General features: G+C 43.4%; 1 protein-coding gene across 1 annotated transcript in view; it reads right to left on the bottom strand.

The window, feature by feature from the left end:
* Positions 1-23,359, bottom strand: part of ADAM12 (ADAM metallopeptidase domain 12) — a 402,598-nt gene that overhangs the window by 315,831 nt on the left and 63,408 nt on the right. The window contains exon 4 of the mRNA XM_012464187.2: positions 3,350-3,447. Within this exon, the coding sequence (XP_012319610.2) occupies positions 3,350-3,445 (96 nt within the window). The 5' untranslated portion in view covers positions 3,446-3,447. The remainder of the gene's footprint in view (positions 1-3,349; positions 3,448-23,359) is intronic.

Raw genomic sequence — 23,359 nt, 5'->3', positions numbered from 1 at the left:
GTGATTGAATCCCCAGGAACTTGTTACCCCTAGGAACTCTGTCCCAAAGCACAGCAGGGCAGGTGACCAGGCTGCCTGAGGTCACAGGGGTGGCCCCATGCTATGTGCCATAGGATGAAGAAGAGAGAGTTGAGGGACAGGTCAGCGCTCCGGGGCCATGGGGTGGAGCAGTGGTTAGTGCCTCTGGGTCACAGAGCAATGTGCTTTTCATGCCAAGCCTAGGGTTTGTCTTCACACTCTAGGGTGTGGATGTGAGGAACATCTCTGACGGCTTCAAGGAAAATCGTGATGAGTTAGACTTTCATTTTAGGAAAACAATTGTGGAAATTGGTCTGGAAGAAAGCCAGAAAGGATGTGACTTGTAAGTTGAGGCCCCCTTTCTCTAGGTTCCCATGGCCTTCCCAACCAGAAACTGCAGTCCAAACTTCCAGCTCTGGCTTACTGGACACATCATGGCCATCAGATAAAATGTTTAAGAATTAGCCATTTCTGGCAGGGCACAGTGGCTCATGCTTATAATCCCAGCACTTTGGGAGACAGACAGGAGGATCGCTTGAGCCCAGGAGCTCGAGACCAGCTTAGGCAACAAAGGGGACCTGCCTCCCCCCAAAAATTAAATAAATAAGAATAAGAAATAAAAGAGCTAGGCATTTCTGTGTAAGTAAGGAATGCACTTTACCGTTGTGAATACTACATGTCTGGGGAAAAATAGTCACAAAAAATTAATGTTACGGTTTGGTAAGTCAGATAAAATCAGAATATTTATCAGAGAAAGAAGGCCACAGTTTACGTCATCATCTCAGGATGAATGTCCATTGTGTACAGGCTACTGCTTCCACAGCAAGGTCACACGCGGAGGAGCCCACCAGGGAATCCTGGCCCCTGCTGCTCCTGCATCACCCCAGGTCTGTCTAATCTTCCATGCTCCAGACACACCTGCCTCCTCCCTGCTCCCTGACACCAGCCTCTTACACACTGGCTCTTTAGAACTTAGTGAAAAAATTATCTTACCTTCTTAGAAAGGGCTTTCCTGGCCAACCTATCAAAATCCATCGCCCCTGCTGGCCCCTAGAGTACTTTGTTGTTTCTTTCTGAACACTTATCGCAACCTGAATTTATTTGTGTTTCCCTTACTGCAATGTAAGCTGCAGGCAGCAGAAAGCATGTCTGCCTTCTGCATGGGCTGCATGCAGGTGCTCAGTTAAAATAACAGGTGCTCAGTTAAAAACTGGCCAAATAGAAAGAGGCAGGGAGTGAGAAGCAAATCTAAAAGTCTGTATTCTGAGGCACGGCAGGCACCACTGTTCTGCAAAAATATTCTTAACATGAGTATGCCTTGTATACTGAAGATACACGTCATGATGCAGTTCAGAATGAAAATCTTGACTTATTGACACTGAGGACAGATACATACATACACACTTTTGACCAGAATGCCTATTCCCACAGCATGTATACACGTCCTCCCCACAGAGAACTCCTGCAAACAGGTACACACACAAAACAGACATTCACATGTACCCCTTCTCACACAAGCTTTTGGGGTTACCCCCCACATATGAGTTCATATTGTAATAATATGGCCATATACTGATGCTATAAGCTACATGTTGAGATGAGTCTACTGGCATTACAACAAAATGCTGTTCCCACCTCACCCAGGTCCCCATGCCCTTACAAAATGTCACGAACCTGGAATTCTTTTAGTGCCTATCACCCATGTGGCTCTCATTCCTGAGGCAGAAACCCAGAAGAGTTGGGACAGTTACGTAATAATCATGGTTTTTCCTAGTTTTCTAAACGATGATGCTCATGACCCACAATCATCAGGTCAAGCTCGGCCAGTAGGAGTTGTGCCAATTTCTCCTCCAACACACCTTGTGATGGCTGCCGGGTGGCTGGCGAGTAGAAGGAGAAAGCTGGGGGTCAAAAACCAGAGAAGACCTGAACCGGTCCACCCCAGGGGCAGGCCCATAGCCCTCAGCAGCTTGTCCCTACAATTCCCTCCAGGGAAGGTTACCAGACAAAAGATAGGACACATCCAGTTACATCTGCATTTCGAATAAGCCACAAATACTTTTTTAAAAAAAACAGTGTGTCCCAAATATTGCATGAGACATATTTCCACTAAAATTAAATACATTGTTTACTTGAAATCCAAATTTAACCAGGCATTCTTCTAACCTGCTAAATCTGGCAACTCTACCCCCAGGGAAAGTCCACATAATGGCTCCCACCAACCAAGAAACTTCAGACTATTCCACATTTTTATATTATTCATGTCTACAAATATTTTAAATAAACTTTCTTTATAGCAAATAGCCCACTCCTCTTTTTGTGTATCTATTATGTTTTTAATTTTGCTTACCGATAGCATGACAAAATTTTCTTTAATATCTTAAGCTTTTCTTTCAGAAAATGTCATCAACACCACCACGCTTAACTTGTACTTTGTATATTCAATTTGCAACAATGTCCACGAAACAACAATGTTAGAAAAACATGCACATTTGGCATTTGGGTCTTTTAATCAAACCATCAGCCTTTCTAAAAGCTCAGTTTCCAAGGTGAGCTCTCTAGATGTAAATCACCTTATCATTACTCACATAAAGGTGGCCCATTGCAACCATTCCAGGAAGTGACAGAGGATTTTCACAATCTCAACTGCTCTTCAACAAATCTGCTTTCTTTTATGAAAAATGATCTAAAAATTGTTCTATATAATACAAGGACCAAGCCATCTGTATGATCTCTCCAAAGAGCTCATATTTCTATAGATTTTATCACTTTCCAACTGTTCCTACAAGCACTGAAATTTAAGAAAGTCATTTCAGTTTATCAGATAAAATGCAACAAAATATTAAATTTAATCACTATTTTCAATCATTTTATATTCTTTTAAGCATAAAAGGCTCAAATCAAATATGTCAAAGTAAACAAAGTTTAGACTGCATTAAAACTCATGACAAATGGGTTTTTAAGTTGCATAAATATATTTCTACCAATAATCAATTCAAGAAAAATGTTAATTAAATAGACATAAATATAGAAGAATACCTATCATTCAGCTAAACTGAACATGGAAGTTGTATATCTGGGATTGTAAACCCTGGTTTTTGTTAAAAATGAATTTTCAGTATTTGCAAATCATGTTCGATCCCTCATCAGCACTGTCAATCAAATTGGTTTGCATTTTATCTTCTTTAAGAATAAAGCTTCCATTCTATAACGATACAGTTAGCATTAATGTGAGTAGAGACAACACTTGAATCAAAGAATACCAAAGCAGTTAATGTGATTGAAAAGTTTTGGCAGTCTCAAAGCTGTGAAAAGAAGGACAGGAACTGACCTTGAAGTCGAAGCTCTCCGCTGGGATCCAGAGGTCTCCATCCAGAAGAGAGGCACTGACAACTTCGAAAGCTCCTCCCTGGTCCCATAAGCTCATCCCTGAATCAAAAGGAAAACAGTCCCATATTTCACTCTAGTCAGGAAGAGTTTGGCATCAGAAGCTTATTTCATCAATGACACAGTGAAAATATTTGGAAGTTGAATAAGCCCAGGGAAACACTATAACCCATTAAATCATGATAAGTGTTAAAACTGCTGAATTCTCTGTCAATCTAACCATTAAAATTTTGTAACTTAAAGAAAACAAAAGTTAATTAATTTGTTCCTTCAAGACCTCTAACACATGCTAGGGTATTATCATAGACAAGATACAGAATTCAGTCCTTCAGCAAGCAACACAAATGCAAAAGTGACTTTTTGAAATGATGAATTAATACTTCAAGATCTGCTCTGTATTAAAAGTCTCAAGGCTTTCGCTGTATTAAGACTAAATCCATTTATTCAAATCCCAGCGAATCTGTGAAACACAATGCCAATTCTCCTCTCTGCACTTACGGAGTCTAATTTTATATGCTTTAGTAAGTGATTCTATAGACAAAATTAATTTTCCAGTTCAGACGACTAGACTGGTTTATGTTTTAAAAAAATCAAGTCATTCAATAAACTATTATATGATCTTGTTTCTTGGGGTCCTGTCTGTTGAACCAGTTAATATACCGACACAGGTTCAATTTAGCCCCATTTCCATAAACAATCCTAATGGAAAGTATAACATTTTTCTCTTCTGGAGGGTGTATCACTTTCTCAACAAATACGGTAATTTCTTTGGGCTTTCTCTCCTATGAGGTCATGCTCCTGCTATTTGGTTCAACCACAGTATATCCCTCAAGGTGAAGGATGGGACCAGATTCCCTCACATGTTATTCCCATTTCTTCAAGCAGGACTCATAATTTTCAGACCTGAGTCATAATAGCACAGTTTTAAGTTACTAAAGAGTTCACATTTATTGGGCACAAATGGTATTGAAATTTTAATCCTAGACATTTTACAGTTCCCCAAATACTTTTAAATCCACACCATTTTATCATACTCAATGTGGAAGTCTGCAGTTATATTCAGGTTACCAAAGGATTACTACTCACGTATTCACTGTCTGACACAAACTCTTTGAGAAATTCTCAAGCTGGTTGCAAAGCATTTAAAACTCTCAGGTGTTAAGGACCAAGGGGACAAGGTAAAGGAATGAACTAAAAGTCCGAAATACAGTCAGTGGGAGAGGGTTGAGCTACGTCCCTCCGCCACATAGGGAAGGAAGGAGGGAGGGGACTGTGGGCCCAGGGCGTGTGGTCTTCAGGGTGGGGATGGGCTGAGTCTTCAGGGATGAACCTGCATTCAAGCAAGAAGGGCTCTAGCAGGGCAAGCAGAGGTGCTGGCTTTGATGGTGACATCTATGACATCCTTGGAGGGCTGCCTGGAGGTGAAAAGAGCTGATTCACTGAATGGAAAGCATCAGAATTCCTTCTCCTGGATGCAGGGATGCAACCACTGGCAACGTGGAGATCTTAAGTGTGTCTCCCTCCTCCTGTCACTTGAGCCCATGCCTTCTGTGTGCTCAAAGGCAGGAGAGTGCAGGCTTTGGAGAAAGATGCATCCTGCACCAGCACAGCACCAGCTCTACCACACATCAGCTGCAGGTCTGCAATCCAGCCGGGTCTCACATGTTTACTCACTCACTCACCGAGTATTCAACGTCTACCTGCTGACAGGCACTCTTGTCAGTGACTCTAGACCTGGTGCCTTCTATCCAAAAAGCCCATTCTTTCTTCTTCATGCCAGCACCCCCAAAGTGAGCCAGCTTCCTGTTGTCTGTGCTGCTGAGACCCTCATCTCTTGAACACAGCTCCATCCCAGAAGGTCTGGCTCTCTGGGTCCTGTGCATCTCAGAGAGGGACACAGAGAAAGCTGCCCTCAGGACTCGCATTCTTGTACTGGGAGAGGAACGATGAAACAAGACCATTTCAGAGAGCAGCAAGCGCTGTGAAAGAAACAGCAGCACCACAGCAACTCTGTGTTCAAACTGCAACCTTCCCGTAAATCAAATATTATTTCAAAATAAAAAAATTAAGAAGAAAAACAGGTCGACAGCAGAATGGCTGGGGACGATACTTCTGAAGGACAGGCCAGGAAAGCCCCTCTTTTTATTGGGGATGGGAAGCATATAAGCTGAGAGCTGACGATGAGAAGCATCCAGCCCCACATACAGCCATGAGGACAGACAGCAGCAGAGGGAGCACAAGGCTTTCCTTTTCCATAAAATGAGGCAGAGCGAGGTGAGCCCGAGGGAAATCACAAGATGTGTGAGGGGCGCATCGGCCGGTTTCGACGGCACCGTTCTTGAAGCTTTGCCAAGACCTGGGTGGTCTCTTGCTCAAGAGCCCATGGGATTCACATGTTGGAATGCACAGAAACAAAGTGAGTTCTGATCCAGTTGTACAGCTCCTGCAGAGGCAGACTACAGAGTACAATTAACTGAACTTATAAGAGAGCTGTCGTATTACTGGAATTGGATTAAGGCAGCTTTAAAGTACTAGCAATTATGGAGTGAAAACTGGAGAACCATCTGAACTTTCCCTTCACCTGCTGAAAACCACACCACGCCGAGAGTTACCGGGGCATCGTTGTCATCTTTGGAAAGTCAGCCAAAACTGTCAAGAAAGTGATCATGAGCATTTAAAAATATTCTCCACATAAACAAACCAGTTTAATTATATGCTACTCCTGGCAGTGCTGTGTTTCCAACACAAGTGAATTGTTACACTGAGTAATCACAAATCAATCCTATTGCCAAGGGTCTGTGAAATTGGGCAGAGAAAGAGTTCTAAAGCTAGAATCCTGTATCACCCCCAACCCAGGCTCAGCAATGGGGAGGTTGGGATGGTTGACACGGGTATTACAGCCTCACTACCGAAAGGACTGGAAGGTTTTCACCCAGGCCTCAGATACCTGGAGGAAAAGTCTTTGCACTTAATGACTTCCCTTGGGAAGCTGTATGTGTGAGGAGGAAGGAGATGGTGCGTGAAATCCAAGTCTCCTAGCTGAACCGTTTGCACGTGCTCCCGCAGTGAGGGGTGCAGGAGAGACAGTAACTCCACACCTTGACTTTGAGGAAGCTCGGGAGGTGTTGGTGGAGCCTCCTATTAGATAATCAGGGTGAGGCTGCAGAAACCAAGTGTAAAGAACAGCCTCCAGCCTCTGGACTGTTTCTTCCAAGGCTCTTGGTGGCTGAGAAAGACAAAGTTATTTAGTTTCCTGAAGGCAAAATATTCCAACCAGTGAAACATTTCCTAGTTCACCTACATATTCCAGTATCTTAATCCAAAAGGAGCCCTTTTTGGCAAATACGTTTCCCTTGAAGAGGCTTTATTTGCAAATATTCAAAGGAGAATTTAGAAGCAGGCTGTGGCAGCCCTTGTAGGAGGTGGTGCGACCTTTTTGAGAAATTGAGAAACCACTATTTGCTGCGTACAGTATGTATTATCTATGTACATGGATAATGAAGCCATCTCTCAGCTTTTTAATTGGTTACAACATCCCCTCAGCAGTATCCGTGGTCACAGGACCGTCTTTTGAGCTTTTCTTATGTATTTATACACTGGTGTTTCTTTTAGATGATGCAAATAAAAATATTATTTCTACTGCTCGGAATAGACAGAATAAATTATACACAGATGTGAGGGATCAGAATGTGTTTTATAGAGTGATCTTATTGATAAATTATAAATGCAGGACCTGAATGATGAATACATCCAAGCCTGAAAAACCCAGGGAAAAATACAACCCTATAAAATACACGGTTTGCATGCATTTTACTTTTATAATATATATTTGGGCATCAACAGAACTCATAGTTACCTAAATAAAAAATGTGGATAGATTATACTGGGCAGGAACTTTCAGCTTTTTGCCACTGGGTAACTTGACACACTGCTTGCAGCTTTGATAAAATGGCTAGTTTGCTTCAGCCTCATAGTGGAAAAAAACATATTAGATTGTCCATCTCTAAAGGTTATCCGCCGTGATCGTCAGCTGTGCTTTCCCATGGGAGGCGTATGCCTACTTTGCTTGTCTCCTTGTCTGAGTCTGTCGTTTTCAGACCTGATTCAGGCTGGTTAAGAGAAAAGTCATAGACTAGTTCCTCAGGCAATCATCTTTGCAATGAAAGATTTTAAGGTTATGGGAAAGAAGGCAAAGAAGAAACCTCTCAAAGTGACTCCAGATCCTCCCCTCACGTCACCCAGAGCCTGGCTGCCCGCAGGAGTCCTGCCCCATTCTTGCTCTGGCCAACTTTCCTTTGGTAGCTTATGAAGAGAAACTGGAAAGGCTATCCAAGTCCACACCACCCTGATGCCCACACCACAAGTTTCAATTCACAAGAGGTGGAGATGGGTGCAGCAGCTCTAAGACACATACAGTGAAGAGGGGACATCTTGGAGCCACAAGACCTGACCCTGCTCCTAACTCCTCCTTGATTTATTTCCCTTTGTCAAAGCCTGACATCTGAGGTTCTACCGTCTACACAATGAAAACTGCACCTCTCCGCTAGGATTCTCAATAGGTTAAGAAAGCTCAAATAAGTCAATATGGAAAGGACTTTTGAAAAGCTTAATGCATTAACCCAGTCTAGGATATCAGAATCCAAGTTGCTAGACTTCCAGGCGGTGTCTGTCTAACCAAACCACACAACTGGTGTGAAAATAACAACTCCTTATTGATCATTCGAAAAGGCCAGTGTTTCTGTGGATGCCAGTGGGTATTGTCCTAAGCCGCCCCGCAGGCCATTGAGAAAACAAACTCTGATGAGATCATTAGTCAAGAGAAATTTAAATATCACACCTGGAGTTCTGGCTGGAAAGGGAAATCATTATCAGCACCTACATGAACTTTAAAATGGAGAATCAATTCGAGGTGCAAAAAGTAGAATTAAGATAAACATTCTTTTGAAAATCCAAGTGAAAACAAAAAGTTGAGGTGGCCATTTGCAAAGAAGCCAGGGACAAGGCTTCTGAAACTGATTAAGCATTTTTTTTAGCCCTTTAATATCCGAGGCCTAAAGACAATCTTACAGAACTGAGCAGCTCCTTGTTTCAGGGCAATATGGTGATGATGCCCCTAAAAATGACAAGATTTCATTGGTTCAGATTTACATTTACAATCTTAACCAAATAATGCTGTAGTTCTTTCATTTTAGCTGCACGCTCTCTGAGTGTAAATAGGTGATACAATTTTAAAATAACATAGGCGAAGGATCCCCAAAAGAACCAATGGCAAAAGATAAGCTGAAAAGGGTAACTTTGTAGTGGAGAAACCTGACAGATGGTCAAGGTCAACATTAACAGTGGTAAGTCCTGTGGATGCTACAACCCTTGACGTGATGTGATGACGGTGACACTTCCATCTGTGATCTTCCTCTTCAAAACCCACAGCCCCAGTCTAATCAAGAGATAAATTCCCAAAGAGGTGCGCTCTAAAATACACCCGACCGGTAATCGTCAAAACTGTCAACATCATCAAAAACAAGGACAGTCTGAGATACTGTCACAGATAAGATGAACCTAAGGAGACAAGACAACTAAATGTAATGAGGTATCCTGGATGGGACTGAGCAACAGAAAAAACGCACTTGGTTACTAACTGTAACAAATGTATAATGCTAAAGTAAGATGTTAAGAATAGGGGAAATGAGGCCGGGCACAGTGGCTCACGTCTGTGATCCCAGCACTTTGGGAGGCCAAGGCAGTCAGGAGTTCGAGACCATCCTGGCTAACACTGTGAAATCCCATCTCTACTGAAAATACAAAAAAATTAGCTGGGCGTGGTGGCGGGCACCTGTAATCCCAGCTACTCAGGTGGCTGAGGCAGGAGAATCACTTGAACCCGGGAGGCGGAGATTGCAGTGAGCTGAGATCGTGCCACTGCACTCCAGTCTGGGCGACAGAGTGAGATTCTGTCCAAAAAAAAAAAAAAAGAATGGGGAAATAGGACATGGGGTGTCTGGGAACCATCTGTTCTAGCTTTGCAAATTCTGTCACTCTAAAATTGTTCTAAAAAAATGAAGTCTACTAAAAATAACTTTTAAAATTTAATCTGAATGTTGCAAGAATAATCATGTCATTCTGGAGCAGTTCAGTACATATCAAAAGGCTCAGGGATGACTGGTTATCACCGGGGGCTCTGAATACCAGAAAGTTGGTGTGTTTGCCATTCACTGCTCTTCCGACATTCCTATTTGCTCAGATAGAAAATGTAGCACCTGCAGGCAAGCTAAAACCTTGTCACTGACAAGGTTTCCTGGAGTAGAAAAAGGCAGAGGCATGTGAAAATAATTGATTCTTTAGCAACTGAAAGGGCCTTCTGAGTACTCCAGCATACTCCAGAAAACACAGAAACAAGTTTAAATAAAAACTTAACATTTTTGCATCATTGGCTACAAGGGTCTGGGATGGCAGAAAAGTGAAAGGGAAGACCTGCCACTTGGTTTGGGAAGGTGACACCAAGTGACACGTGCATAAACACATTGATAAAACCATGTCAAGACAGAACACAACTTCTCTCAGATCCTAACACTGCAGCTACCACGCTGGCAGGCTGAATTACGAAGATGTAGGCAGGTGTAGGAGAAGCAGCCATAGTGTTTTGAGTCAGAGGATACATCCTGCATCCATCACATGCTCTCAATGATCCTGGGCAAGTTACTTGCATTCCTTGCTATTTAGATCCTTGATGCGCGCAGCTGGGCTATGGAACACCATCCGCCACTGAGGGCCAGCAAGAGGATCAAATGAGATCATGGATGCAAATGTGTACATGGTGTGTTAGTCAGGTTCTCCAGAACCAATGGAATACGTGTATATAAAACAGGGAGTTTATTAGGAAGAACTGGCTCACACAATTGCAAGGCGAAGTCCCACGATAGGCCATCTGCAAGCTGGGAAACAGAGAAGCTGAGAGTGACTCAGTCAAAGCCTGAAAGCCTCAAAACCAGGGAAGCCAACAGTGCAGGCTTCAGTCTGCAGCCAAAAGTCCAAGAGCTCCTGGGAAGCCACTGGTGTAAGTCCCAGAGTCCAAAGGCTGAAGAACCTGGAGTCCGATGTCCCAGGGCAGGAGGAACGGGAAGATGAAAGAGAGTCAGAAGACTCAGGAAGCAAGCTTATCCCGCTTTCCTCTGCCTGCTTTGAAGTACCTGGTGCAAGTCCCAGAGTTCAAAGGCCAAAGAACCTGGAGTCTGATGTCCAAGGGCAGGAGAAGGAAGAGGAAGCGTCCAGTACAGAAAAAGGAGGAGGTCAGAAGCCTCAGCAAGCCAGATCATCTCACCTTCCTTCACCTGCTTTGTTCCATTCGTGCTGGCAGCAGATGGGATGCTGCCCACCCATCCTGGGAGAGGGAGGGTCTTCCTCTCCCAGTCCACTGACTCAAATGCCAATCTCCTTTGACACACCCTCACAGACACACCCAGAAACAATACTTTATCAGCCATGTAGGCAACCCTCCATCCAGTCAAGCTGACACCAAATATTAACCATCACACGTGGATATCATTTAGTTTAGGCTGTTATTTTTGTTTTTTCCTAATCAGTCATTGGAAAGAAATACACCAAAATGCTCTTGCTGGTTTTCTTTGAGTGCTGGGGCTATGAATTCATTATGTTTTTCTTCTTTATGTTTGCATGTATTTCTGGCTTTTCTATAATTGGCACATATTACTTTTATGATGAAAAAATAAACTTAAAAAAATCATTTGGACTCATGATGACAAAACAATAGTTCTTCTGGCACCACAGATACACAGCCTTGGGCATGCTAGAGGACAGAGCCATTTGGAAATAGAAGCAATCAAGTGCTATGGAACAATTACAATTCAGAAAAGATGTTTTATATGTCATTTTGAAATTCAAAGAAAGCTAGTTATAGCTTCTCATAAATGTCTAAATAGATTCATACCCCAAGCACGAGCTGTCTCTACTATGCATAAACATAACTGTCCATGCCTGTGGTGCTCCCAGCTGTGGGGAGCAAAGTCGCTGACACCAGTAACTTACACTTTTATACCCCCGTTAGCGGTCAATGGGACACTAATCCCATTTTACACACTGCGAGACTAAACTATAGAGTTGTCAGGTTTTTCTCAAGGTTGCCCAATGATACAAATGGTGGAATGAATGGCAAAACCCAAGCCCTTTGCATTTCAAATACGTTCATTCACTTTGTAACACTTTTGGGGTGGGTCAGAATTCTTCACTGTTTACCTTGCAAGAAATGATGTAAGGGAATAATGAAACTATTACAATGTACACTAGGAATAATTTTTGGATCTTAACAGCAAAAGAATAAGAATGGAACCTTGTATATTTCATTAAGTCTTATAAACTTATTAAATGGAATTAAACAATAATGAGAAACAAGTCATTCTGCATCTGCACTAAAGCCTTAGCTTCCTGTAAGGACATTCTCTCACATCCCTGATGCTTCACTGGGTATCTGTGACCACCTTCTGCCAAAATACACACCCACTTGGGCAGCACTCAGTGATTCTGGATTTCTTCCCCTCCTCTGTCCAGGTCTTGCCTCCTCCGCTTGAACATTCCCCAAGTCTCAGCTCTTGGCCATCTTCCCTCTCTACCCTTACTGTTCCCCAGAGAACTCATTAATTTTTAAGCTGATGTTGCCCAAATCAATTATTTTCCCATCTGGCCACTTCACCCAAGCACAGTCTGTATTTTATCTACAGGACATGTTAATTCTAATGTCTTGTCACCATCACCACCTCAAATTCAACATGTTTAAAAATCAAAGGTTTTTAATCTTCATTCCTCCAGTGAAAAACCAACACATTTTCAATCATCCAGGTCTTGTCAATACCGTCCACATTCATCACCCTTTCTTATGTCACATGGCTGGGTGATTGACTTATTTGACAGAGTCTCCCCTTTTTTTTTTTTTTGAGACAGTCTCATTCTTGTGTGCAAGCTGGAGTACAGTGGCTGATCTCAGTTCACTGCAACCTTCGCCTCCTGGGTTCAAGCAATTCTCCTGTCTCAGCCTCCTGAGTAGCTGGGATTATAGGCGTGCACCACCACGCCCAGCTAATTTTTATATTTTTTAGTAGAGATGGGGTTTCACCATGTTGGTCAGGCTGGTCTTGAACTCCTGACCTCGTGATCCGCTTGCCTCGGCCTCCCAAAGCGCTTGGGAGCCACCACGCTAGCCATATCTTTTATCATTCATTCCATGACTAGCTTGCTGAGATTTTTCAAAAACAACTTAGTAATTCTTAGTTCACAGCCAGTTCTACTTATTCCTAGTCCCTTGAGGAGCATGAGCCCAACATGAATTCCATCTTCTCTTCTCAGGTGAGAGCGAGGTCCGCTCACAGTACGAGGGGGCGAGACTGCAGCAGGGGGGATGGACGTTGCTTGGACAAGCTGCAAACCAAAAATTCTAGGGCCATCTTCAGGAAAATCTTCAGGTCTTTCCCCAGTTATGCCCGGCCTCAGAGTCCTCTTATACAACTCCAGTTGGGTGTTTTGTGCTTTGTTTTCGTTCTTTTGTCTTCTAAAAGATGCTCCTAGTTCTTAACCAAATACTTCTAGATAGCCTCGTCATCTGCACGTTCTCCCTCTTCCAATCTTAAAGGAGAAGGACATTTAACAAGAGCAAAGATCTACAACAGGTTTGCCATCAGAGAACATGAATGTGAAAACCCCGGAACAGCCAGGCAGTCAGTACATAAGATGGAGTGAGAGATGGGATGCAGAGAACGGGGAACAGAAGAAGTCCAGGTGGTAGGCAAGGCCCAGACAGTGGCAGGCCTTTCAAGGCAGTAAAATTGGATTTTATTTGAGTGAAGTGGCAGCCACTCTAGGGCTTTTAAGCAGGCTAACTCTGACCCATAATGGACACATTCTCTGCCTAAGAATGGATTGTATAAAGCCTTGAGTACATAAATGAGAACTATTCATAAGGCAAACATGTAGTGTTGAGCATAGATTACATAATCAAGAAATATTTATGGATTATAATGAATGCTAATTGAGCAATTGCTATGCAAGCAAGCCCCATTCTAATCCTTTATAAGTTTACCCTCTTTAAACCTAACAACCCTATGATATATATCTCCATCTCAAAGACGATGAAACTGAGGCAGAGAAGTTAAGCAACTCGCCCAAGTTCATACAAATCATGAGCCAAGAGGCTGACCCAGACAGCCACATTGCAGAATCTGTGCTCAGAATCCTACTATGTGATAAACAGTCATGCTGGTTAGGAAACACTTGGGGTATAATTCACATTGTTTCCTAAGTTCTGGAACCTCATGTCCTGACAGCACCATCTTGCTCTCTCTCCTACAACCATACTGACCACCCTCCTGACCCCTTAATAGTGTCAGCTGTGTCCTACCTCATGGCCTTTGCATTTTCTATGCCCTCTGCATAGAAGACTCTACTCTCAAACCTTCTCATGCCCTAAACCTTGTTATTCCACTGTCTGCTCAATGTTACTCCTCAGAGAGAGACTTCCCTACTTAGTTTTCCTCCCAACCCAAGCTGCTTCCCAGTCCATCATCCTTTTTCCCTCCCACAGCAATTATCAATATCAAATCTTCTTTATTTACCTCTTTGCCTGTCTCCACCACCCCTCAATTAAAAGCAGGAATACCGACAAGGTATGGTGGCTCACACCTGTAATCCCAGCACTTTGGGAGGCTGAGGCGGGGTAGATCATGAGGTCAGGAATTTGAGACCAGCCTGAGCAACATGGTGAAACTCTATCTCTACTAAAAATTAAAAAATTAGCTGGGAATGGTGGCACATGCCTGTAATCCCAGCTACTCAAGAGGCTGAAGCAGGAGAATTGCTTGAACTCAAGAGGCAGAGGTTGCAGTGAGCCAAGATCGTGCCACTGGACTCCAGCCTGGGTGACAGAGTGCGACTCCATCTTAAAAAAAAAAAAAAAAAAAGGAAATACCAAGAGGTAAGGGCCTGTCTGTCAAATTTACTGCTATACCTTCATGTGCAGGCAAGTATTTGTTCAATGAATTATTATCAAATAAACTAAAAATTTCCATGGCCTCATTGTGATCATGATGAGACAGGGATGGGGTCCACGGCTTGGTTCTCACAGATACTCTGACAGGTGATTGACTTTTACCTCACCCGGCAATGTCTGGTCCCTCACAGGTGGATGCACATAACCAAATCCACATGAGCCTTATTTATAAGCCAGAATTCCAATTTGCTTATTTTTAATGAGAAAGAACTGCCAAGTCAACCAGAGTCCTCATCTAAAACATTTTGTTCATTATCTACCCTGCAGGAAAGCTTCCTTGAGGAGCCAAATTAAGAGGAGAACAGAGAACTAGGGACCATAATAGCAATTGTCATCATGGTAGCCTGATATTTCCTTCTCTGCTTAAGGATCCATGCCTGCTACGTTAGCTGAGGGGAAGCTAAGGCCCAGCACATACGTGGCTACATACCAGAAGGCAGTGGGCACAGGCTGATGATGTGAATTTGAAATGTATATTCTGTAGACTCGGTTAGTTTCTGAAGGCTAGCTCTTAAATGCCTTTTAACTCATATAGTTGACTTTCATATCACCGTTTAGAACATTTCATTTTCTTTATGAGAAAAATGTACTTTGACTTCTAATATGGGCAATAGTTTCTAGATCTGAAACCTCATGTGTTTTTCTGGGAAAATAGAATCAGAATTCCAAAAGACAACAAGAAGGGACACATCCTCTGTCCCATGCCCAACAGCAGGAATGTTCATTTCCCCTCTTCTCCACCTGCTGGACACCCAATTGCAGGGATTCCAGTGGCTTGGGCAGGATGATGGTGGGGAATAAGGTAAGATGAGGAATAAGGTGGGACTTCAAGCACCGTGATGATCGGAATCACGAAGTTAGGGGACACCTACCTAAGTTCCAATGGCCAAGGAAAAAGTGTGGCCATCTGGAGGTAGGTGTTGACATGATTTTTACAAACTTTGATTTTCTTATTTATGTATTTATTTATGTTTTTTGAGATGGAGTCTTGCTCTGTCACCAGGCTGGAGTACAGTGGCACAGTCTGGGCTCACTGCAACCTCTGTCACCCAGTTTCAAGCAATTCTCCTGCCTCAGCTGCCTGAGTAGCGGGATTACAGGCACATGCCACCACGCCCAGCTAATTTTTGTATTTTTAGTAGAGACAGGGTTTCACCATGTTGGTCAGGCTGGTCTTGAACCCCCGACCTTGTGATCCACCCGCCTCGGCCTCCCAAAGTGCTGGGATTACAGGCATGAGCCACTGTGCCTGGCCCAACCTTTGATTTTCTAGCCATTGACTTTGGCCATTGAATTTGGAGGACCCAAATGGGCAATCCTAATTTAAATAGTCAAACAGGATAAACAAAACTATTACAACATAGAATTAGCATCCTGGTGAACTTTTAATTCGATTCAATTTGACAGATATTTATCAGGCATATAGACTGACCTAGGAACATTTTAAAGAGTTCTAATTAGAATTTTTTTGTTCTCAGTGTTTTAAACTAAACAGTGTGCTTAACTGTTTAAATCCTTGCTTCCTCTTACATAGAGAAGTCAAAAGAGTAAAGAAAACTGTTCAGTTTAGGAACTTCTAAATAACTGCCTCTCAACAATACCCATGTTGATTCTGATCTATTCCTACAGACAAGGGAACTGGCCCAATCCAGTACTGGCTGGCAGGTCTTTTATCAGAGTAAGAACATTTGTGGGCTGAGAACACTGCCTTGGTTTAAAATCCATGCTAATGATGCATTAGTTGTTCTAAATGGATTTTCATTTCTCTGCAAGATGAGCACTTGATATGTCATCCAAGTGCCCAGCTTTTCTCCTTTCGGCTTCTGATTATACAGTGTAGTGCCATAAATCAACAAGGTGAATCCGCTGATGAGGGCTGGAGCGAGGATGGAGGGGTGGAGGCGTAGGCAGGGATCCCTCTTCCTCTCTGCTGGAACTGAACTGAATTGTGACTGGTTTCCCTTCCTTCAGCAATGACCAGGCCAATAGCCAATCGTTATAAAGAGAAAGCCCTACAAATAATGTTTGGCCACTTACAAAAAAACCAAATTTCTTTGTTTTTTTGTTTTTGAGATGGAGTTTTGCTCTTGTCGCCCAGGCTGGAGTGCAATGGCACAATCTTGGCTCACTGCAACCTCTGCCTCCTGAGTTCAAGTGACTCTGCTGCCTCAGCCTCCCGAATAGCTGGGATTACAGGTGTCCACCACCATGCTTAGCTAATTTTTTTTTATTTTTAGTAGAGATGAGGTTTCACCATGTTGGCCAGGTTGGTCTTGAACTCCTGGCCTCAGGTAATCTGTCTACCTCGGCTTCCTAAAGTGCTGGGATTAAAGGCACGAGCCACGGCACCCAGCCTCTTCGTTGTTTTAATTTGCATTTACTTATCACTGAGATTGAACCTTTTCATATTTTCATCAGTTATTGGTATTTCTTAATTTGGGGATTATTTGCTCATATTTATTGCCAGGTTTTAATCAATTTTTCTCTAATTTATTTATTTGAAACTTTATGTGTTAAGAATATTAAACAGGTTTATTCCTAAAACAAACAAACTTCCAGGTCACCCTGAACCCTGCCCTGAGACTGGAGGCTGGGAGTCACACATCCAGTGAGGAATTCTCTGCTGCTGTTGCTCAGAAATAGGGTACAGATGGTACAGACTGAAAGTCAACAGCATTTCAGGTTTCCATGGGAATCTAGGACAACTTCAGTGAGCTCTGCCTTTCACCAAAGGTGGGACCTTGAAATACATGGTGCTTAACGCCTGGGGCAACTGAGAAAGGAAAAGGTTTGCAAAAAGCCTTTGTCTTAGCACCTGTATATTTAGTGCTCAATTAGTGCTAATTAGAAGTTAAAGACAGAAAAAGAAACCTCTTCTGAATGTCAGTAGCCTGGAGGCTCCTCCCTGGGTGTTTTCTTAAATTAGACTGGATCCTGCCTTCAGGGAGCATAGAGTCTAGTAAAGCAGACTGAAAGGGATAGCGCCTTTAAGAGCAATGGGAGTTGGGCTAGAAACCTGATTGCAGTTGAGAAGGTCCAGGATGTCTTCACAACAGGGATGGCAACAACACCAGGCTTTGAATGGGTAGGATCTGGGCATTAACGTGGGAGGATGGGGGAGGGAAAAGAAGCTTCATATACGGAAAGAGAAGTGGTCCAAGCATGCCCTTCCGAGTTATCCCCTCACCTCCCCGCTCTGCCTATACAACATGGGAACAAACCCAAGAGGGAGATGAGAGAGAATGGATGCACATGGGGAGAAAACAGTATTGAACTGAGTCCAATCACAAGTGCAGTAGATGCGATCTACGTCTGCTTTGTTCTAACGGAACATCTCTTTTTATTCTACAGGAGGACTGGACTGAGATTTTCTCCGTCTCTGTGCCAAACGGACTTGCACACTCACAGAGCCTTCATCACTAAGGAATTTTCTTTGACAGTCACTGTTCATGAGAGCAAACCATAAATTGGGATCCAAGTAGAATTATCAAATTTATCAAGTAAAAATATAGAACTTCCAGTTCAATCTAATTTCAGATAGACAATGAATAATTTAGTATAAATATGTCCCATGTAATACTGAGGACATAATTACACTAAGAAACAATTCGTTCTCTGAAAATCAGATTTAACTGGGAGTTCTGTTTTATCTGGCAACCCTAGGTCCAGGCTTCCTTGAGTGGTTTACAGGCCCACAAAGCCAGTATGTTTCAGTAAATTCTTAGGAAAATGTTCTAGTTTCAGAATTTGAAGTTAACATGAGAATGCTTTATGTTTAATTATTCTAGATCGAGTCAGAGTGTAGAGCATTATTTTCTATGGCACAGAATTTGAGACCAAATAACCTACTGACATATTTGAGGGGGAAAAAAGGATCTTATGCTCACTGGAGAATACACCTCATAGCAATCGGATCCTCTTTATCTCCCAGCTTCTCTAACCCAACTGCTGGAAGACAAAGTCTATACACAATCAAGTGTTTCATTCAGGGGCCCGCATGACTCCATCTGTCACCAAAGCACATGTTTGGCACAGACTGAAAGCCAAAAGCAGTCTAACAAATATTTCAAAACTGAATTTCTATCTTTCTAACACATGGTTTATACAGGGCGGTAATACCTAGAGAGCTTTGCAGTTCTCAAATAATATCCTGGCTTAACTACAAATGATGTCTGTAGCAGACCACAATACCAAAATTATTTGCTTTTAAAGTATGTTAAAGAAAGCTAAGTTTATGAGGGGCCTGCTGCTGGAGATGCCTGTTTTAGCATGCAATTGTTATAAAATAAGACACAGGAATCCAAATGTATCCCCTATAAACAAAACATTTGCATAATTCCTTATACGAAGAAGAAACTTCCCTCTAAAGGTCCAATTGAGAATGAAATTATCAAGGGAAGTAACTCATATTTTAATAAACTTTCAACGTCCCTTACAGCCTCAACAATTCTGCATATCTCTTCCATCTAGGTAAACTGTTTGAACACCAGATCTATCCGATCAGTAACAATGCAGATACTATTAACTTTATCTCTGCTAAGCAGAAAAAGATCACAGAATAGAGTTCTCTGTGTGCAGAAACACACAGGTATGCTGGCTTGCTCTTCGGGTGTGGGTTTTCTCCCTAAGACAGACTTCTAGATGGAAAATGAATATGACTGAAACCTAGATATCTGTCTTTAGAATTGAGAAGCACATAGGAGACTTTCTGTTTCTTTTTCATCTTTCCTCCAACTCTGTGATTGCACATGGACACAGCTTCTGTCCAAGGGAGACCTGATGGTACTTGTCATGGGCTGGCCAATAATATTCTTATAAACATTTTAATGCTCTCCCCGTCCTCAAGAAGAAACTGGAAAAAATGGAAACAACTAAGACAAGGCAGGGTCCACACATTGGCACCCACTGTAATTCCTAACTTTTCCAGTGTGTCCAAATGATTACTTTTTATGACAAGGGCTGGGTGGGGAGCAAAGAAATCGTCAAATTGATTTTCTGTGGAATCAAGCCATTTATATTTTTCAATTTGACAGTATCAGCATAAATCAGAGCCACATGGAGAGAAACTCTCTTCCTGAAAACACACACCCACACACAGAGTCGGCCAAGCCTGAGTGCAGCAAGTTCTCTACAAGGCTGACTTTGAAGAAAGGGAGGAAGAGGGGAGAGGAATTCAGCCCCTGAGCACAGCTTGGCCCACATCAACTCCATCATTCTAGGAAGTTCCTGCTCCAGAGCTTGACTCTGCCCATCTCTTGGAGCATTTTCTGCAGTGACCTGCATGTGTGAGCGGTTGTGTCTGTTGTAAATGGCAGTCTTGTGTCCGACGTCTCCCACACTTGACAGTTTACAAAGCACTTCCCGCATCTGTCCCCTCGTGTCGGTGCACAAGGACACTGCAGTATGTTTTATTCACCCCATTCTACTAAGCAGGTGATAGGGTGGGTGGGAAGTGAGTCTTGGACGCTGAGCATCTGGCCAGAGCTCACGCCTCTGGCAGTGGGCAGAGCCTGGGCTCACATCCAGGACTCTGCCTTGCCAAGGGCACCTCAGATCCAGAGTATCTGTGGCCTGAACTGCTGCTGACCCCCAGAGCCCTGCCCCTTCTCCGTCCAGGCTCTCCTGCACCAGCACCTTTGCTCACACTGGTCTTCCGTCAGCCTGGACTGTGTTCCCCCACCACAGTGTGCCCAAATCAGTCACATAGTGAAATGAAGCAGGGTGTGGAAAGCAGGCCGTGGCCAGGATTTCAAGGGAACTACAACTGTGGCAGAGGTGCCCCTGGGCAGTGCCCTCAGTCCGGAGGCCCAGACCCCACTTGTTCAGCCCAAAGCTGGCGCCGAACAACCTGTGTCCCGGCCCTTCCCTTCTGTCATCTGACATCCCCCTTCAGCTTCAGCTTTCCTGCAGCTGTCTGGACTCCACCAGATGTGGCCTGGTTGTGACTGGCTTCTGGCAGCTCTGTCCTCTGCCAGCCCTATCCAAATCAAGGGGGTTCCCACTGGATAGGCCGGTTCTTGGCCTCACCGGTGGTCACCACCCTGCATGCTTGAGGTACAAAGGCTTCCCTGTCCGAAGCCTCCTGCAAGAAGCGGTCCCTTCTGCTCTGGTCCTCAGGCACTGGATTTCCCTGCCTGACGCAGAGCCTGTGCATGGCATATGGTCACTACCTGGCCACACTGGGGAGGAGCTGGCTCCTTATGAGAGGGAATGCCGCATCCTCTCCTTGGATCCCCCAGCACTGTGTTGTGGTCCTCCCACATGCCAAATCAACATGTTGAATAGATGTGATAGAGAGGGGAGAGGTCCGGAAGACCTCAGTGACCTGCATGAGGTGACCTCAGCCCCCTGGTTGATGGGTCTGGGTCTAAGACCAAGGGACAGATCTCAAACTTCCTCATCAACAAGACAATGCCTTCAACTGTACACTGCTCTCCCTGCAACCCCACCCCAGTGAGAGGCACTGCACCCCCAAAGACGGTAGATGGCTTCAGGGGTCATTTATAATCCCCCAACTCCAGCACTCAGCCCTCACCCGACCTTCGAACTCACACAGGAGTAGACTGAGAAAGTACTCTCAGGTCACTCAAGGACTCTGGAGACCTCTGGCCTCGAGTCTCAGAACCCAGCACTCACTGGCACCCCTCAAAGGGGCAGACATACCCAGCTGGCTTGATGGAGATGTCCTAGGCGGTGCTGACACTTAACATAAGGTCAAGGGGGGAACAAGCTATTCCCTTTTCAGTTTCCTGTCAAGCCCTCTAATTAGGAAAAGGTCCATTTGATATACCATGTCGAAAACCTCCCAGCCACTGGCTCTCTGCCCTTTTTCACAAAGATAACAGGTCTTGGGCTCAGGGACACCAACAGACACTGTTGTCTGGCTGCATTTTAATAGCACTGTTTTGTTTTCCTTCAATTTATTTTTATAGTGTTTATGTCAAGTGATACTGGCCTTCTACTTACAATACTGAAGTACAACTTCCTTCTTAAATAAATTTAAGCAAAATGTGTATACTGACTTAAAGCTTAAGAAAAATTAAGAAAGGCAAACCTGTGTACAGTACAGGTGATATACATTTATTAAAAAGTCATGAAGGTAAGTTCTGAAATGACACCAAGTTAGGAAGCTCGGTACTGTATGGACTGCTTGGACCACAGCTGGTCAGCGTTGCCATGTGTGTAATTACTTAATGGCAGTCTCGTGTCGGATGTCTCCCAGTTGCCAGGCACTTGACAATTTACAAAGTGCTTCCCACATCGCCACCTCACGCCAGCACACAAAGATGCCATAGTAGGTTTTATTCACCCCATTCTGCTGAGCAGGGGATGGGGTAGGTGGGAAGTGAGCCTTGGAGGCCGGGGACCTTGCCATAAAAAAGAGGAATAAACAATAGATTGTCACCACCGTGGCAGAGATGTGATCCAGATTCAAGATGGAGAATAAGAATGTACATTCAAAACAAGCTCTCAGGGAATGGTTTCAATGCAGGCCATTTGGTAGACCAGCAGTCTCAGAGACCCTAGCCTTTGAACCAATAGCCTCTGACCACCACCTAGAGCCAAAGCACAAAGGCTGCTCTTGCTGTGAGTGCATCCTCACTGTGAGCAGAGCAGGCTTCCCTCCATCACTCCAGAACAGCCTTCCTCCCACTCATGGAACATCAGATCATCTCCTACATACCAGATACAGCTCACAGATTCAAAGGGAATTGCCACTCACTCCCTATCCTTAAATGACTATTTAACACCCTAGGAGTGGAGACGTGAACTCTGATATCAATGAGCTCACAACCCATGAGTTCATCCTGTAACCAGCTAGCTGTTACCAGCTATGTGCTAGACCAGGTCCCCGAGGTTAGAATCAAAGGTCACATGCCTTGATCTGGAAGATGTTACGGTATAAAAGGGGAAAGCCACAGTGTCATTCCAAGATGGTGGAGCTCCCAGGGAGAACGCCTACCAGACTCTGCAGAAAGGAACTAGGGTTGAGAGGACAGTGGTCAAGGAGGTTTCCCAACGGACATGGGCTACTAGGCACAAAGGGAAGGCCTGTAATAACAGCATTCAGGGTTCAGAAAGCAACGAGCACAGATAGGCACTTGATAAACAAGGCAAACACTGTGTTTATATTAATTTATCATTTTTTCCATTTAGTTAGCTGAGTATCTCAACCCGTTTATTAAAGAGCTAAGTTATATGAAGGTCTCTGATAGCAAAATAAATAAGAGATTTATGACTCTCCTAATCCTAACCACTATTTGTGAATAGACAAAGCTAATGGAATCCAGGTCTAGCCTGGTCCTGCTCATATACCTTTCAGAAGATTTCATAATCAACTCTCCAGACTCCCTAAAAAGGAGGGAAAGCTCCCTGCTGTAATCAAATGACTGCTCTGGCACAAACAGTGAACTGTAGGCTTCCAGCTGCTCTTATTTTGGAAAGCCTATTTTTTAGGAATAATGCCCTTTCACAAGTTTACAAGACCATGTCTTAATCCTGGTCAGGGGAATCATGTTGACAGAAAATTCCATATCCCTAAAAGAAGCTAACCAATTCAAACTTGAGATGACACATTTGAAATGTTTTTTAATAATGATAAGCATTTTTTAAAAAAAGAAAAAGATATTTGCATTTCTATACTTAGACTTAATTTTTTTCATTGATATTTCATCCTCCCTCCATCATCTTTGGACAAGTCAGTTGGCCTTCCAGACTTGCATTCCTCATCTGAAAAATGATGGTAAATTTATGGGTTGTTACCTGGCTTCCTGGGGTTCCAAGAATATAGTACTGAGGTTCCAAGAGTGATTGTTATTAGAGTAAAAGCCCTAGAATATATTTTGCAATAATGTTAGTTCATTTAATGCAGTTGGTTCCAGCCCTCTATCAAGCCTCATCTTTCAA

This window comes from Aotus nancymaae, unplaced genomic scaffold, assembly GCF_030222135.1.
Source record: "Aotus nancymaae isolate 86718 unplaced genomic scaffold, 86718_ANA_hifiasm-v0.15.2.pri h1tg000010l, whole genome shotgun sequence".
Taxonomy (NCBI): Eukaryota; Metazoa; Chordata; class Mammalia; order Primates; family Aotidae; genus Aotus; species Aotus nancymaae.
This window is presented reverse-complemented; position numbering and strand designations above follow the sequence as displayed.